General features: G+C 33.9%; 1 protein-coding gene across 4 annotated transcripts in view; it reads left to right on the forward strand.

Moving 5' to 3' along the window:
- CASK (calcium/calmodulin dependent serine protein kinase) overlaps positions 1–13879 on the forward strand; it is a 166268-nt gene extending 152389 nt beyond the window's left edge. For all 4 annotated transcript variants that reach the window (XM_081327004.1, XM_081327005.1, XM_081327006.1 and 1 more), the window contains 5 exons: positions 6507–6587; positions 6670–6750; positions 7692–7894; positions 8157–8240; positions 11578–13879. In XM_081327004.1, the coding sequence (XP_081183130.1) occupies positions 6507–6587; positions 6670–6750; positions 7692–7894; positions 8157–8240; positions 11578–11754 (626 nt within the window). In that variant the 3' untranslated portion in view covers positions 11755–13879. The remainder of the gene's footprint in view (positions 1–6506; positions 6588–6669; positions 6751–7691; positions 7895–8156; positions 8241–11577) is intronic.
- Positions 13880–16957: the final 3078 nt, after the last annotated feature.

The following is a 16957-nucleotide window of genomic DNA, read 5'->3' on the forward strand; positions in this document are numbered from 1 at the left end:
GCCCATTCACCCCCATGTTCTTCTCTTGGGGAGGGGGGTATTCTCAGCAGATGTTTTTTAGGACCACATGGACAGATTCATTACTATGTAATTCTTGATACTCTCTGAGCTTAGTTGTGTACAGACATTTCCTTACTTGACTAGGTAACATCTTCAGTGCTGTATTGTAGAACGCTTTCAAGATAATAACTGTAACTTTGAATTGATCCCAAAAGCTTACTGCTAACCAATTTTTAATAATTTGTATTCTATCTTAACTATTGGTAACTTTATTTGCTATATTGTAAAAGTTCTTAAAAGAAAATAAAAGAACATTTGCAAACCTGTTTAATATCTCATTTTAAATAAAAAATACAGCATAACACTTAAATTGTTACAGTCGTTAACATTATACTGTGCTGATTAGTCAAGACAATTGTAAGTGATATAATTCAAGTGTTCATATGCCTTGCATAACTTTGCATCCAATTTCAAAAATATAGAAGTAGAAATGATTCTTTCAATTCCAAACAAGATTGATGATCCCCTAATGTCTATATTATTTCCCTTATGACCAATTTTAGGCTATATACATATTCTGTGATACCAAGCAGTTTATACAAATAAAGTCATCACTGAAATTAATCTTGAACACTTTTTTAAACTAATTGTATCATTAAAATCTTTCTGATATTGATTGGGATGATTTTATCCTTTTTTTTTCATTCCACAGGAGATACTCTAGGTCAGGGCTTTTCAACTGGTGGTACGCGTACCACCTGTGGTACTTTGCCACATGGCAGGTGGTACGTGACTGCTAGCCAATTGTAGCAGGGGAAGGGAATGAGCTGAAGCAAGCCAAGCCTGAGGGAGAAGCAGCTGCAGCTGCAGGACTGTCTGGGCTCGACAGAAGCCCCAGGAGCCGGCAGGGTTCCAGCTGATTGGCTCCAGCTGATTGGCGCTTCCGGAAGCAGCTCGGAGCTGGAGGTGAACTGAAGAAAAAAAAAGGGGGGGAGGAGAGAAAAGGCTATAAAAGGAGGTGGTTTGGGCGGGGGAAGGGGGAAAAAAGACAACAGGAAAGATTTAATCCCTTTAAACAAATGTAATTAGTTTTACCTCCTTTAATTGAGTCTGTCTATGGCTTTTAGAAAGTTTTCTTTAAAGGTAAGCAGGCTTAATCTAAAGCTAAAGCTTTTCGTAATTGCTGGAGCCTTTCAGTCTAGAATTGCAACATTTGGCGCTACGTGCCTGAGGCAGCTAAAAAGGGAAAGAACAGAGTTTGTGCTTCTTGCTTTGCACTTGATTTCTGTGTCTTTAAGGGTACAGGGAAGGGATTGGGGGGTGCATTCTTACTACACTGTGGAAGAACTCAGAAGGGAGAGAGGAAGAAGGGCCAACCAGCTAGCTCAGGAGTCTATGAACTTAGCAACTTTAAGACCTGTGGACTTCAACTCCCAGAATTCCTCAACCAGCCATGAGGGCTGAGGAATTCTGGGAGTTGACGTCCACAAGCCTTAAAAATGCCAAGTTTGAAGACCCCTGAGCTAGTTGGTAGTGGTGGATATTAATAAACATGGATAAGTTCATCATGCATTTGTCAGTGCAAAGGGAAAGTGATTCAGCAAAGGAACAGCCACTGAAGAAATTAAAACTGGTACTTTTTTACTTTTTTTCTACAGTTTGTAATACTTTATTAGATTATAGAATAAAATACAAAAGCAAATACTAGGACACAGTGGGGAGGGAGAAGGGAAAAAGAAACATACTTCCTCTGTTGCAGTAGAAGGAAGCATTAATATTGAACCTCAACTTTTTACTTTTCCATAATATTATAAACTAGCCATTTCTTTAACAATAAATGAATCTAATCAGTAAAACCCAAAATCCCCCCCCCCTTTTTTTTAGTCATCAAGTTTTTGACACCTCGCTAAGCACTCAATATTGTCGTGTCCTAAAAGTGTACAGTCTGAAAAGGTTAAAAAGCCCTGCTCTAGGTAACACACATCAAAATATACATAACATTTCTGTTAGGCTATTTAAGGACTTTATGGTATTATTTCAGTAATGTTACAAAGAATATCTTCCTACACAGAGTAGACAAGATTAATGAATTTATGAATGGACTTATCTTAATTTTTTTAAAAGTCACAAGGTATGTGGGTACTGTAAAATAATGTAGTAAATCAAATATATGATAAATTTGGATGGGGAATATGAAAAATCATAAAAAATATAGAATATCTCATCACCATATTGGCTGTTTTCTTGCATAACAACCATGATAGATTTTTACAATGATTAATTGAACAAACTATAAACATTCTAGGTTTAGTTTTTCAAGGGAGTAAAGTATTCATGGGTTGTTTAACCCTATCATAATTAGTTTTTTTAAATAGTGTTGCTTCTGCTATTACTCTTGCCTTATCCCTCTATAGCACAAACTCAAGGAATATTTCATATGCATATGATACCATATTATAATTGCTACTAAATCAATAAGCTAATAGGTCCATACAAAGCCATAGTGTCAAACTTGGTTTGTTTGTTGACCATATTTATTTTGGCTTAATGGATCCAGTCCCTATATACAATAAATCAGATTTATGGAATACAATAGCATAGTGTTGTAATGTTATATGTTTTTCATTTCTGTCAGGAAATTGCAATGCATTATAATATATAAAATAAAATTCACTTCACTTTTGTCACTATTATAAAGGATTTTAAATAGTGAAAATCTACTTGCAATGGAGTTCTAAGCAGGTTTGTTCTCATCAAGGTTATTGGAAGTTTCTAGTAATTTACTTAGAATTATAATTGTTATAAAAGAGTCAGTTTGGGCTAGCAGTTAAGGCATCAGACTAGGAACTAGGTGACTATGAGTTCTAGTTCTGCTTTAGGCACAAAGCCAGCTGGGTGATGTGGGACTATTCATTTTTTCTTAGCTCTAGGATGGAGTCAATAGCAGTTTCAAAAATAATCTTGCCAAAAAAGCTGCAGAGATTTATCCTAGGACAAGACTGAATGGAAGGGAGAAAAAATAATTGTTATATATTTGAATGAAAAAAGCACCCTAGTTCATTCCAGAAGGACTAAAAAGTACTTTAACTGTGATATGTAAGTCTAGGTAGAGTTCAATAATCTAAAATATTTTAAATCTTCAAATAAATAACTTGCTTTAAAAATGCCTCTTGTTGCATAGGATACTATTTGTTAATAAAGCCTATTGATTATTGCATTGTGATGATGAATGATTGAATTATAATTATATTTTCTCAATGAAATCATACAGATTTAAAAGTGCTTCTTCCATACAATTATCATTTCTAAAGCTGTCAAAATATTTTAATCTGTGAAGAGATTGATATGTGGATTTATAATAATTTATAAAATACAAATAATCTATTTAAATCTACATATGCAGTTTATTCACATAGTTAATAAATTCATAACCAAAGTAAATCCATTTATAACTCGCATATCAAGTTCTTCTCTACCTCTTATATTATGATCAGGCAAATAACTAGTCCTGTCTCTTAAGATGGTCCCTCTCCAACCTAGATAGGGAGAAACTGACTGCAATTCAACCTAAAGCAACAATCCTTGTAGTTTTTTGTCCCCCAGGGTCTGGAAGTTTGACATATCTGACTCTGGACAGGGTAACAGTCTCTGGACAAAATTGATGCACAGTTTGGGAGTCCTCATGGATTTGTAGCTCCTGCTGCTTTTAAAGAGGTGGGCTTTTGCATTAAGTCATCTCATGCACCAATTGTGCCCATTATTAGACCAGGAGGTCTTACAATCATTATGACTTAGTCATCTCCCAATTTGCTTACTGCAATGCGGTCTATATGGAGATCCCCTTGAAGACCAGCAGCAAACAGTTCTAGGCACCTCACAGTTCACCTGAGTTATATCACTACTGCACTGGTGCTCAGTTGTTTTCTGGATGCACCTTTTGTGCATCATGACTTTGCACACTTGTGTTAATAAGCTACAACCTTTGTCATTCTAATGAAAATAGCAAACTCGTGCAACAGATAACATCTGTGGAACCCTATAGTTCAGTTAATTACCATAGATTTACACAGCTCACTCATTAGAAAACTAGGGGTTTTTAAAATTTAATTGACTGCATTTTAAAAAGTAATATATATCTTTTTTTCCATTCAGTATAAATCTTGTGATTCAGCTAACAAAAAGAAATTGAGGGAGAAAAATAGAAAAGAGACTTGCTATTTTCTTAACAATCCATTTCTTAAAAATCTTCCACATAGATGAATGCTGATTTAAAAGATTTATAAAATGTATATTGTAATGCAGTGAAGTTTTATTTCTTCATGTATTTAGGCAATAACAATATAAAATACAGTATTTCCAACTATATAGTAAACAAAGAATTTTTATTTCTTCATGTATTTAGACAATAAAAATTACAGTATTTAAAACTTTCTCCTAAATATCTCAGATTTCATTTTTTCTTAATTATTTTAGAAATCTTGTAAATGTCTTCTTATTAAATCATGCCTAAATAATACTACATATTACCTCAACATTATTTTGGAATTATGAAGTAAATTTACATATCGTAGCATGTAATAATTCATTTTGGATCATTTTTCTGATGTCGCAACCTTAAGACAAGCATAAAATGTTTCCTTTAATGTAATTAAAAGCAATTAAAAAAAACAAATGGTTTAAAAACATGCTTATCATTTAAAGTGATTTATTTGCATTGTGTTTAGAATATTGCATGGTAAAGTTTATTTTGTGCATATGCTTTTTATTTTACTAATATTACGAGCCATATTTCAATGACCCCTGTCCATTTTTCATGCTGTCTTAATCCCAATGGCCTCTGTGCATGTAAGTAACCTGTCAAGTGACAATGCCTTTTTATTTGCTTCTTACTGTTTCCCTTCAATAACTCCTTTTCTTTATTACCTAGAAGTGTAGAAATGTTTAAAAGTTGGTAAATGTGTCCTTGTATTCCTCTAATATGTGTACATTTTTTTAATTCTGTCTAAAACCTGAATTAATATTTAATGTGATCATTTGGTTATTAGAATGTTTTTTCTGCTTGTTTGTGTTGAGGCACTCTCACTATACGTTATGCTTTTAACTATTAAGAGGTGGCCTTGAAAAATACCAAAAAATTAAAATTCCAACCAGTTTTCATAATACATTTTGTAAATTTGATGAGCATGGAAATACAACCTAGATTTTTCCTTAAGGAAATTATTAGGGTTTTATGTTTATCAATAACTATATTAAGTAAGATTACTTTAAGTAGAAAACAAAAATATGGTTAAATATTATTTTAGTTCTGAGGAAAAAAATATAGCTCAGAAAGATAGAAGTTAATGGAAGTTAATATGTTTTTACGGAAGAGCCCAATCTTTCTTAGCAATAGTAGCTATTTATCTTTATTTATTAACATATGTATGTCCATATTTACTGGGAGACACTCAGATCATAATAGCTATATGATTTATGTTATAAATAGGAAGATTTCTGACAACATAAATGTCAAATTTGCTATATCAGAGGATAGTAAAATATTCCACCAGTACATGAAATACATATCTTGGCAGAATTTCAGGGGTGTTTGGATGACTGACTTCTTAATCTATATTAAATGTAAAAGTGTATTGTATTACATTAAAATAAATAATAGTTGTATTGTTGGTACACTAACTCCTTCCCTGTTTCCCTTTCTGTCTTTTTGAAACTATGCTTTTTCTGGTACAACATTTAATAAAATAGTTTATTCACTCTTACATTACTTAAGAAACTCTGATATATTATTAAAATTGGTTAATACTTTTATTTCATTTAAAATTATAATACAAACAATATTTCATTATTTGGCATAGAAAGGGAAGGATTTTTACATATGATTTATTAAACTATTGCAGTTGACAATGCATTGAGATTCTCAAATAATTGACAGTAGCATAAAGACAATTGAGGAAATTTTTTCCCAGGGTCATATTGATTCTGTTGTGGTAGCTTTATAATTTGTAGTAAGACTACTTTGTTTATCCATCACTATCCAAATTCGCAAGAGTGTGCTAATATAAAATGTTAAATTGCAAAGACAACTTTATTCAAAGTTACTCTGATAATTATACTTGGGAGAATTGTTATAAGACATAATTCTAACACAAACACACACACACACTACAATAAAACTGTTATAAGGCAGACTTTAATTCATTTTTATAATCTAATAAAATATATTTAAATCTTTACTGTTGATTAAGTAGACATTCTCATATATCTATTAGTTTATCATTCCTTACAATAATTACTATGGAGAGTCATAGAAATTTTCAGAAATGCTACTACTAAAAATGTACTTATTTGCATGGTGTATCCAAAAATTCTTGAGCATGTAATTTGTAATACATTCTTGTTAAGTAAAATATTTAGTGACATTGTAATAAAAATACTTGAAAAATGAAACAAAATGAACAATATCAGACATTTTTCCTCTATATCTGTTGTTTTTCCTCCTGTTACAGTGTTCGATCAATTAGATCTTGTCACCTATGAAGAAGTGGTAAAATTGCCTGCATTCAAAAGGAAAACACTTGTTTTATTAGGTAATTTTAATGTTGATCCTGTAGTAATGAATTATATATTATATTTTTAGTTCTTTGTAATAATATCATTTTTTTCATGTAGGAGCACATGGTGTTGGGAGAAGACATATTAAAAATACACTAATTACAAAACATCCAGACCGATTTGCATACCCTATTCCACGTAAGTAAATGTTTTGTAAGATAGATTGTTAAGAGCCCAGAGTCATTGGGAGTTATAGGAAAGAAGTCATTTTTAAAAATAAAAATAATCTCTCAATCTTTTTTAAAAAGGATTTTTTCAAAAAAAACAAAAACAATACAAAAAACCCAAACACGTTATCACAGTTTTAGATTATTACCTGTTTTCATTGATTTAGACCAAGGGTAGGCAACTTGGCTCTTTATGACTCATGGACTTCAACTCCCAGAATGGCTCAGGAATTCTGGGAATTGAAGTCCACGAGTGATAAAAGAGCCAAGGTTGCCTACCCCTGATTTTATTTATTTATTTATTTATTTTATTAAATTTATATACCGCCCTTTCCCGAAGGACTCAGGGCGGTTTACAGGGCATTTAAAACAACCAATACAAAAGTTAAAAAAAATTAAAAAAGATTAAATAATCCCTAGAATTAAAAACCCCAGTTAAAAATTCTCAGCCTGGGCCAGAGAGCTCAAAGAGCCAGGTTTTCAGGTCCCGGCGAAATGTGCGGAGGTCGGGGGCAGTCCTAAGCTCCACAGGCAGCTGGTTCCAGAGGGCAGGCGCACCCACAGAGAAGGCCCTTCCCCTGGGTGTTATCCGCCGACAGTCTTTTATCGGCGGCACCCTGAGAAGACCCTCCCTGTGGGAGCGCACTGGACGAAGGAAGCTTGATGCCGGCAGCAGGTGTTCCCTCAGATATCACGGACCCAAGCCATTCAGGGCTTTATAGGTCATCACCAGCACCTTGAATCTCAATTTAGACAAAAATTCAAATGCAGAAATAAATAATTGATAGTCTTTGCAAAAATGAATAGCTAAACTATTGCCTATAATTTATACATGCGTACCCACTATTTTTTTAGTATAGATGAATGTGAAAAAAAGTCTGGGTTTCTTGTCCCTAACTTTTGTAATTATAGATACAACCAGGCCACCAAAGAAAGATGAAGAGAATGGAAAGAATTATTACTTTGTATCACATGACCAAATGATGCAGGACATTTCCAACAATGAATATTTGGAATATGGTAGCCATGAAGATGCAATGTATGGGACAAAACTGGAAACAATACGGAAGATCCATGAACAGGGATTAATTGCAATACTTGATGTAGAGCCTCAGGTAGATATAACATTCCTGTGCCTATTTTATCAGACAAAGAAAATATTTTCCTTCATACTTGGTATGATGACAAAATGTTAGCCTGCTATAAAATGCTTTCTTTCCAATTGTCTTTGACATGAAGAAAGACATTTCTTCCTTTGCTTTGGCCACATAAGAGGAATCAGAAGATCAATGGGTCAATATGAACTAGAAGTAAGGACAAGAATATCTATGTTACTTTATATTAAAGTTTATACCATTCTATATTATACTCACTTAGGCCTTGAAGGTCCTGAGAACTGCAGAGTTTGCTCCTTTTGTTGTTTTTATTGCTGCACCTACAATTACCCCAGGCATTAATGAGGTAAGCCTTTTACAGCAAAATACTAGTGGTAATTGAATGTAATATAATATAAATTTAAGGAAGTCTTAAATACAGTATTTTTCGTCTATACATGTTTAGCATGTCTGTTTGTTTTTCTTTTTACAACATAATTTGCATAAATATTTCTTTCTCTTTACCTGTCATACTTCATTTTAATTTTCACTTTGTTTTTCCAAGGCCATGTCTGTACCAGCTAATTTTTGTATCGTTTAACCAAGCAGACGTTAGACTGTGAAAATGGACATTCATCCAGTTTCTTATTAGAGATTTTCCCTGGTCAGAAATCTACTTCCTGGTTTCTGTAGAAAAAATATATCTTTAAAGGGATAGTAATAATTCCCTGATTGATATACACAAAGTAAATGTTATCCAGCTCTAGTGATTATGTTGTTCCATAATCAGATTTTCTTTAATTTAAAAATAAAAAGTAGAACTTCCTAGATTATTAAACTGTCTTTTTATTCTGAATGAAAACTAATGGTATTTACATAAATGTGTTAATTCTACATATTTTAGTTTTATGTTTTCAAAATGAATACAAATTGCCAAATCCAGAGTTACAAGAAAGAGAAAGCACCATTATTTATGGAAACATACATACATACATACATACTTCTAAGTAAATTGAAATGAAAGATTGTTAGGAGGATTACTGTTACAGACATATCCTATATGATTGCATTATTGTTGTTTTTTCACTTATTATCTTTGCTTTGCTTTTCTTCTCATTTTTCTTATGCTTGTACTGATTCTATCTAGCTGCCAAAATGGTGCAGAAAATTGCCCGTAAGTACCAGCTAGGAACCAGTATTATGTAGATTTTGTTATTTTAAGTTTGTTTCAATAAAGAAAGTTGTTTTCAATTAAATGTAATCTATATGCCATAGCTATTTTTACATTTTTCTTATATTTTTAATTTAAAACTGGAATTGGTAGTGTACATATAGGCCTTCAGATGCAGTTGAATTACAGCCCAAAGCAAGTAATTCCATTAATCATAAGAGCTGCAGTTCACCAATGTCAAGGGGAAAATGACCTCTCATTAGGCACCATGCAAATATCCTTAGTCCAGGTCAGGGGTAGGCAACCTTGGCTCTTTTATGACTCATGGACTTCAATTCTGGGAGTTGAAATCCATGAGTCATAAAAGAGCCAAGGTTGCCTACCCCTGGTCCAGGTGATCTCCCCAGTCACTACATTAGGAAGTATTGACTGTTTCTCATTTGGTAAAGAGTAATTACCTGGAGCTAGGTAAGTGCTTCCTTGCTTTTTTTTGGCACAGTAGAAAAACTAATTGAATTCTGAAGATTTCACCATGGTATTTATTTATTTAAAACATTTATATAGCCTTCCATTTTATAACAGACTCTGCAGCTCCCAATCTATTCTAGTTTCCACAGAATTAACTGAGGCTGGATTTAGGATAGGAATTTCCACATTTTTAATAATTCTTTACAGCATAATATAGGTAGGGTTACAATGACAATTGGGACCAGACTTACCATCATGAAGCAATGTAGCTGTAAAGTCTGACTTACATTAAATAAACCATATTGCTTACTAATGGCAATTCCAGCAGTCCGAGTTGCATGGGTACCATAGGGAGGTACCGTGGGCAGGCACTTTGGAGTTCAGGCAATCCAAAAAGTGGCAGGAGCAACTTCTGACTTCCTGCCAGCTCCCCTATTGACTTTGTTTGTGGGAAGTCAGCAGGAATGTCAGAAGCCGCAATCACATGACAGTGGCTTGCTGCAATGTTGTAATTGCAAGCCAAGCCCAAGCACCCAGATCATGACTGCAAATACTCCAATAGCTGCAGATTTGGAGACTGATTATAAGTCTCCCTCGTTCAGCACCATCACAACTTTGAATGGTGCTGAACTAGTGGTTGTAACCCAAGAACTACCTGTAAATCATATTTTGCATAAAAGAAAGTAATAAGTAGTTCTAACACAGCTCAATAGATAATATGATCTTTTCACAGTTTTATGACATATATGAGAACAGCTATATAATAATATGGACCACCACTTAAGTATGAGTCAGCAATCTGCTGTAGCTGCCAAAAAAGCAAACCTAGTCTTAGGCTGCATCAACAGAGGGATAGCATCAAGATCACCAGAAGTGATAGCACCACTCTATACCTCATTGGTGAGGCCATATTAGGAATATTACATCCAGTTCTGGCCACCATAGTTCAAAACAAAATGGTGAGGCCCTATAAAGAGTACAGAGAAGAGCAACAAAGATGATAAGGAATCTGGAGGCTAAATCCTATGAAGAATAGCTAAAGCAAGTAGCTATATTTAGTTTAAACAAGAAAAATCAGAGGGGAGACTTGATACCAATCTTCCAACAGAGGGCATCGATTTAGCACCTGAGGTTAGGACAAGAAGCAGTGGGTGAAAGCTCATCTAGGGGAAATATAGATAAGGAGGAATTTTCTGACAGTATTAAGCAGTGTAGTGGTTACCTCATGGAACTGTGGGTGCTCTGTCACTGGAATTTTTCAAGGACAAATTGGACAACTATTTGCTTGACATGGTATGAGGACTCTGCCTTGGGCAGGAGATTAGACTAGAAGACCTCAAAGATCCTTCCAGCTAATCTGATTAGTTTATTTTATTATTTACAAGAATATGTTAAGTCATACATCAAAAGCAAAGCATCTCATAGAGATTATGGAATAAAAATAGTGAAGGCAATTCACTTGTGTCAGTGTCAACTTACTTCAGGGCAAATCCAAATTTTTGGAGAAAAAAGTGGAGGGTTACCAATACTTTTGGCTCCTTCTGTATGTACTAATCAGATTGTTAATAAGTAGTTTATTTTGGACACAAGCCAAAGTTTTATGCTGAATTATGTTGACACTGACAGATTACAATATCTCTTGGCTACTCTTTGTGTTTGATTTCTTTTTTATATTCTGATTTAACAATTTTGATTATGGTTCATCACCCAGAATCATTGATTTGAAATAGTCAGCTATAATAAATAAATAAATCTCATGATTCATTAATAAGGTACCACGCCTCTTGTTCCTTGCTTTTCCAATTATTTTTTTTCTCACATTCATCCCTTCCATTTAAACTCATTACTCGAAGAAAATAAATTTATATAAGTTAACCAAGCAACTTAATAAGTTCAGCTCAATTTTTTAAAAGTAAAGCAAAGCCCCAAATGCATATCTTACAAAGGGATTCAAAATGAATGAATCTTTATATAAGAAATGCATTTGGAAATAATGCTTCCTTGTAAGCAATAACTGCAAGATAACAAAGTTGTTCTACTTTCGTTTTTCCTAATCACTGTGCAGGATGAATCTCTTCAACGCTTGCAAAAGGAATCAGAAATATTACAGAGAACATATGCACACTACTTTGACCTTACAATTATCAACAATGAAATTGATGAAACAATCAGGCATCTGGAGGAAGCCATTGAGCTTGTTTGTAAAGCATCACAATGGGTTCCTGTTTCCTGGATATATTAACCCAGTTACCAGAAGAATGTGATCATTATTGGAAGCCACCTCATACTTGGAAGAACCTCTTTGTTATTGACCTTATGTCAACAGGTCTTGGCCCCTAGAGACTACCTAGATGTAGTGTGACCTAAATTTATAATTATTGTCATGTCCTTATAGCTAGGCAAAAAATATGATAATTTAAAGAGACAGTATCTTTTTTAATCAGTTCTTCTAAATTTTATTAAAATGTATCTTTAAATATATGTATTATTCAATCCTTTGGAATGTTATATTTTTGGAACTCATAGCTTTTAATTTCAAAGGCCCCTAAAACTGCACAAAATAGATGCTGCTTTCTATAATCTATTTTAATAATAATATGATCTTTACTTTAATTGGGGGTGAAACATTGCATCTTTTAGAGTCTCATTTTGTGAATTGGATTGAGTTTTCCTTTATTTATTTGAAATTATTAGCCCAATCATGACCAGATCAGTACTACTACTCTAATGGCCTTCTGCTTTTTAAAATCATTTTTAGGATAGCATTTTTGAAGTATTTTGGTTTAATATGCAGATAATGTGATACTGTCTCTTTGAAGAACTCTGTAAAACTGAATAGAGATTTGAAGTTGGGTCTTGACTCTTAATGCATGTGGACAGTTGCAAGCGTTCATGCCGTTGGTGTATCTGTGTTGAAAAAACTGTAATCTACAACCAAGTACATTCCGTTCATGGGGGGAAGATACCCAAGGGAATAAAATAAAATACTATGACTAAATTGTAAAACCTATGCACATCCCTTGCATTTTGGGCAACTTTATAAACAAAAATCCTAATTTTTATTAATAATCATGTAGTGAAATGTGTTTGTAATTTTGTCTCAAATTAATTTGTTGTAAAAATGGGAGGGGGAAAAATTACTGGTTTTGCCATTTCAGATCTGTGTTGTCTGAGAGTATTACCGTTTTAATTATGTTTAAGCAAATATGCTGATTTTTAATATGTATGTAATTGTTTTGAAAATGCACACATTTTAAGAGAAAATACTGTGCAATGAAAGAAAGACAGTTTAGGCTTTGCGATAAATTAACAGTTCCAAAAAACTCAGCTGCTGCAGCCCTGTAAATTGTTTTCAGATTCTATAGCCTGACCATTTTTTAAAATTTTATTTTAAATATACTTCATTTTATGTGTTCAACAATTAAATGCCTTGAGTCATTCATTTCATCACAGGATTCTACAACTACTTAAAAAAAACAGCCAATTTTTTGTAGATATTTAGAAAAAAGTTCTCTCATCTTTGTGATATTTGACATTCATGCTTTAATTGCAAACTCATTCTGCAAATAAGGGTCGCTTTATACATTCATATATTCACATTTTAAGTACTTGCTTGTATTATATACATGCTGAAAATTATATATTCCCAAAACACATTGTAATAAAATAAATATATGGTTCAGATAAAATGGATTTTCCAATTGGCCATGGCTCCCCGAGCTATATGCTCTGGTTGGGAAAAATACAATCTTGGCAATGTGTGGAACAGTCCTAAATCTTAGATATGGAGCCTTAATAAGCAAATTTACCATGAATTCATCTCAGGGTTATTGCTATATTCTGATTTCTCTAACCAATGTCTTAGCAAGGATAACATCTGTTCCCCATCATAACAGAGGGAGATTGTGCATTATCCATTCCAGTTTGTGATATCTTTGTGAATCAAATCTCCATGTATCACTGGTATTACTGTATCTTGGACTGAATGTTTTACATTTTTATTATTTAATATGGATTCTTTGCTTTTGTTATTAAATTCCAGTATGTTTTTGAAAAGTGTTATCTTCAACATTGCAATACAGAAGTATTATTTATTAATGTAAATTCCTTGAGAATGATTTAAGGTTCTCAATAGTTATCATTCTAAAAAAAAGATTGTTCTTCTTTCAGAGTTTTTAAGGTTGCAGCTTGTTCCCCCATATTATTTCCAACTTAGGTTGTAAGAATCCTTTGAGCTCAATTTTTCATTTGCACACATTACATTACCTACCAAGATCACTGCTGTGATCTTGAAGAAGTGAGAGTTGTATATAATTTTCTCGCAATCTTGTATGTACAGGTGAAACTCGAAAAATTAGAATATCGTGCAAAAGTTCATTTATTTCAGTAATGCAACTTAAAAGGGGAAACTTATATATGAGATAGACTCATTACATGCAAAGCAAGATAGTTCAAGCCGTGATTTGTCATAATTGTGATGATTATGGCGTACAGCTCATGAAAACCCCAAATCCACAATCTCAGAAAATTAGAATATTGTGAAAAGGTGCAATATTGTAGGCTAAAAGTGTCCCACTCTAATCAGCTAATTAAGCCATAACACCTGCAAAGGGTTCCTAATCAGCTAATTAAGCCATAACACCTGCAAAGGGTTCCTGAGCCTTTAAATGGTCTCTCAGTCTGGTTCAGTAGGAATCACAATCATGGGGAAGACTGCTGACCTGACAGTTGTGCAGAAAACCATCACTGACACCCTCCATAAGGAGGGAAAGCCTCAAAAGGTAATTGCAAAAGAAGGTGGATGTTCCCAAAGTGCTGTATCAAAGCACATTAATAGAAAGTTATGTGGAAGGGAAAAGTGTGGAAGGGTGCACAAGCAGTAGGGATGACCGCAGCCTGGAGAGGATTGTCAGGAAAAGGCCATTCAAAAGTGTTGGGGACTTTCACAAGGAGTGGACTGAGGCTGGAGTCAGTGCATCAAGAGCCACCACACACAGAGGGATCCTGGACATGGGCTTCAAATGTTGTATTCCTCTTGTCAAGCCGCTCCTGAACAACAAACAACATCAGAAGCGTCTTACCTGGGCTAAAGAAAAACAGACCTGGTCTGTTGCTCAGTGGTCCAAAGTCCTCTTTTCTGATGAGAGCAACTTTTGCATCTCATTTGGAAACCAAGGACCCAGAGTCTGGAGGAAGAATGGAGAGGCACACACTGCAAGATGCTTGAAGTCCAGTGTGAAGTTTCCACAGTCTGTGTTGATTTGGGGAGCCATGTTATCTGCTGGTGTTGGTCCACTGTGCTTCATTAAGTCCAGGGTCAACGCAGCCATCTACCAGGAGATTTTGGAGCACTTCATGCTTCCTTCTGCAGACGAGCTTTATGGGGATGCTGACTTCATTTTCCAGCAGGACTTGGCACCTGCCCACACTGCCAAAATCACCAAAACCTGGTTCAATGACCGTGGGATTACTGTGCTTGATTGGCCAGCAAACTCGCCTGACCTGAACCCCATAGAGAATCTATGGGGCATTGCCAAGAGAAAGATGAGAGACATGAGACCAAACAATGCAGAAGAGCTGAGGGCCACTATTGAAGCATCCTGGTCTTCTATAACACCTCAGCAGTGCCACAGGCTGATAGCTTCCATGCCAGGCCACATTGAGGCAGTAATTGCTGCAAAAGGGGCCCATACCAAGTACTGAGTACATATGCATGCTTATACTTTTCAGAGGTCCAATATTTTTCTATGTACACTCCTTGTTTTATTGATTGCATGTAATATTCTAATTTTCTGAGATTGTGGATTTGGGGATTTCATGAGCTATATGCCATAATCATCACAATTATGACAAATCACGGCTTGAACTATCTTGCTTTGCATGTAATGAGTCTATCTTATATATTAGTTTCCCCTTTTTAAGTTGCATTACTGAAATAAATGAACTTTTGCACGATATTCTAATTTTTTGAGTTTCACCTGTATTTTGTGGGTAGCCACAATAGTCACAAGCTAACCTCACTTCTTCAAGATTACAGTTCTGAAGAAACATTTACAAATAAAAAAACCTAAACTCAGAGGACTCTTACAACACTTTTGCAACAGTCATATATATATATATATATATATATATATATATATATATATATATATATATATATATATATATATTATCAAAGGAAATGCTGATTAGTAACAAAACTAGAGCAGAGAATAGCAAAGTGGTCATTTTGCACTTAGAAGTGTATATTTATTGGCAAAAAGCTTATCTGCCTCTGTTCCAGTCACATATTCTGAACTTACTGTACACTTCGCAGGCTATTTATGAATTTCTGGATGTTACATATATTTTTTTAAAAAGGGGGTATTATTTGCCCTTCATTATATCTGTTAATCAGGTTCCTAGTAATTTGATCAATGTGTATCTGTATAATTTATAGCATCCCATACAGTCATTATATGATTTATATGGCTCTGTAACACTGTTGAAAAAGCCATTGGAGCAAAGCTACATTGTGTTTTTTGTTTTCACTATTTTTGAGAACTGATTCCAGGACCTAAATCACTTGAGTTCGTTCAGAATTCTTTTACTCTCCCTTTGTACTCTGACACCTGCATGGAGGTCTTCTTCCCTCTGTTGTTGTGGTTTTATATAATATACTAAACTATCAGTTCTCTTATTAATTTTGATAAATATTCAGGCACAAAATAGGGATTTGACAATAGGTGCTAAATGTTTGTATCGCTAATATATAACAACACCAGCATAACATTGCAGTATAAGTTCACTTCCCATGATAATGACCAAACATAAATCAATTTTAATAAAGTAGGATTATATCCATGATTTGTAAAGGATTGCTCTTGCTACTATTACTGTATTAATATTGGGAAATACAGAAGAAAATATATTGAATTGAAAGCTAAACGTAAACTATTTGGGAATTGTGAACTTTTTAGGGTGTTTGTTTTTTAGAAGCAATGTAGGGTCCAGATAGCATATAAACACTACCCTATAACATCATGTGTCATTTCTCTCTTATTTTTATGCAGAAACATGCTTTATTAAAAGAACATATTTTGTTACTTCGCCAGAATTTATTGTGTTAAGAAAGTCCTGAGTATTGAGAATTGGATGTGAGTTACATAGTAGATTCTTTCATACACACACAGCCACACACACTCATGCACGGTATTTTAAGAAAAGGTAAAAAACAAATACTAATGTAAAGTAAGAAAGAAAAAACAAAAAGAGAAAGCTAAAAATGCAAGACAGGAAAACAGTAAAAATAGGAAAGAAAGAAGAATAATACAAAGAATTGGTTCTGATCTTTTTAACAGCAGTTAGAAGTGCAATTACAATTTTACCTCTTTCTCTAAAGTTACAACATGATTCTCTTCTTTCTATAATCTATACTGTCTAATCATCAAACTAATTCATAAGTT

The sequence above is a fragment of the Vipera berus genome, assembly GCF_964194415.1.
Source record: "Vipera berus genome assembly, chromosome: 4".
Lineage (NCBI taxonomy): Eukaryota > Metazoa > Chordata > Lepidosauria > Squamata > Viperidae > Vipera > Vipera berus.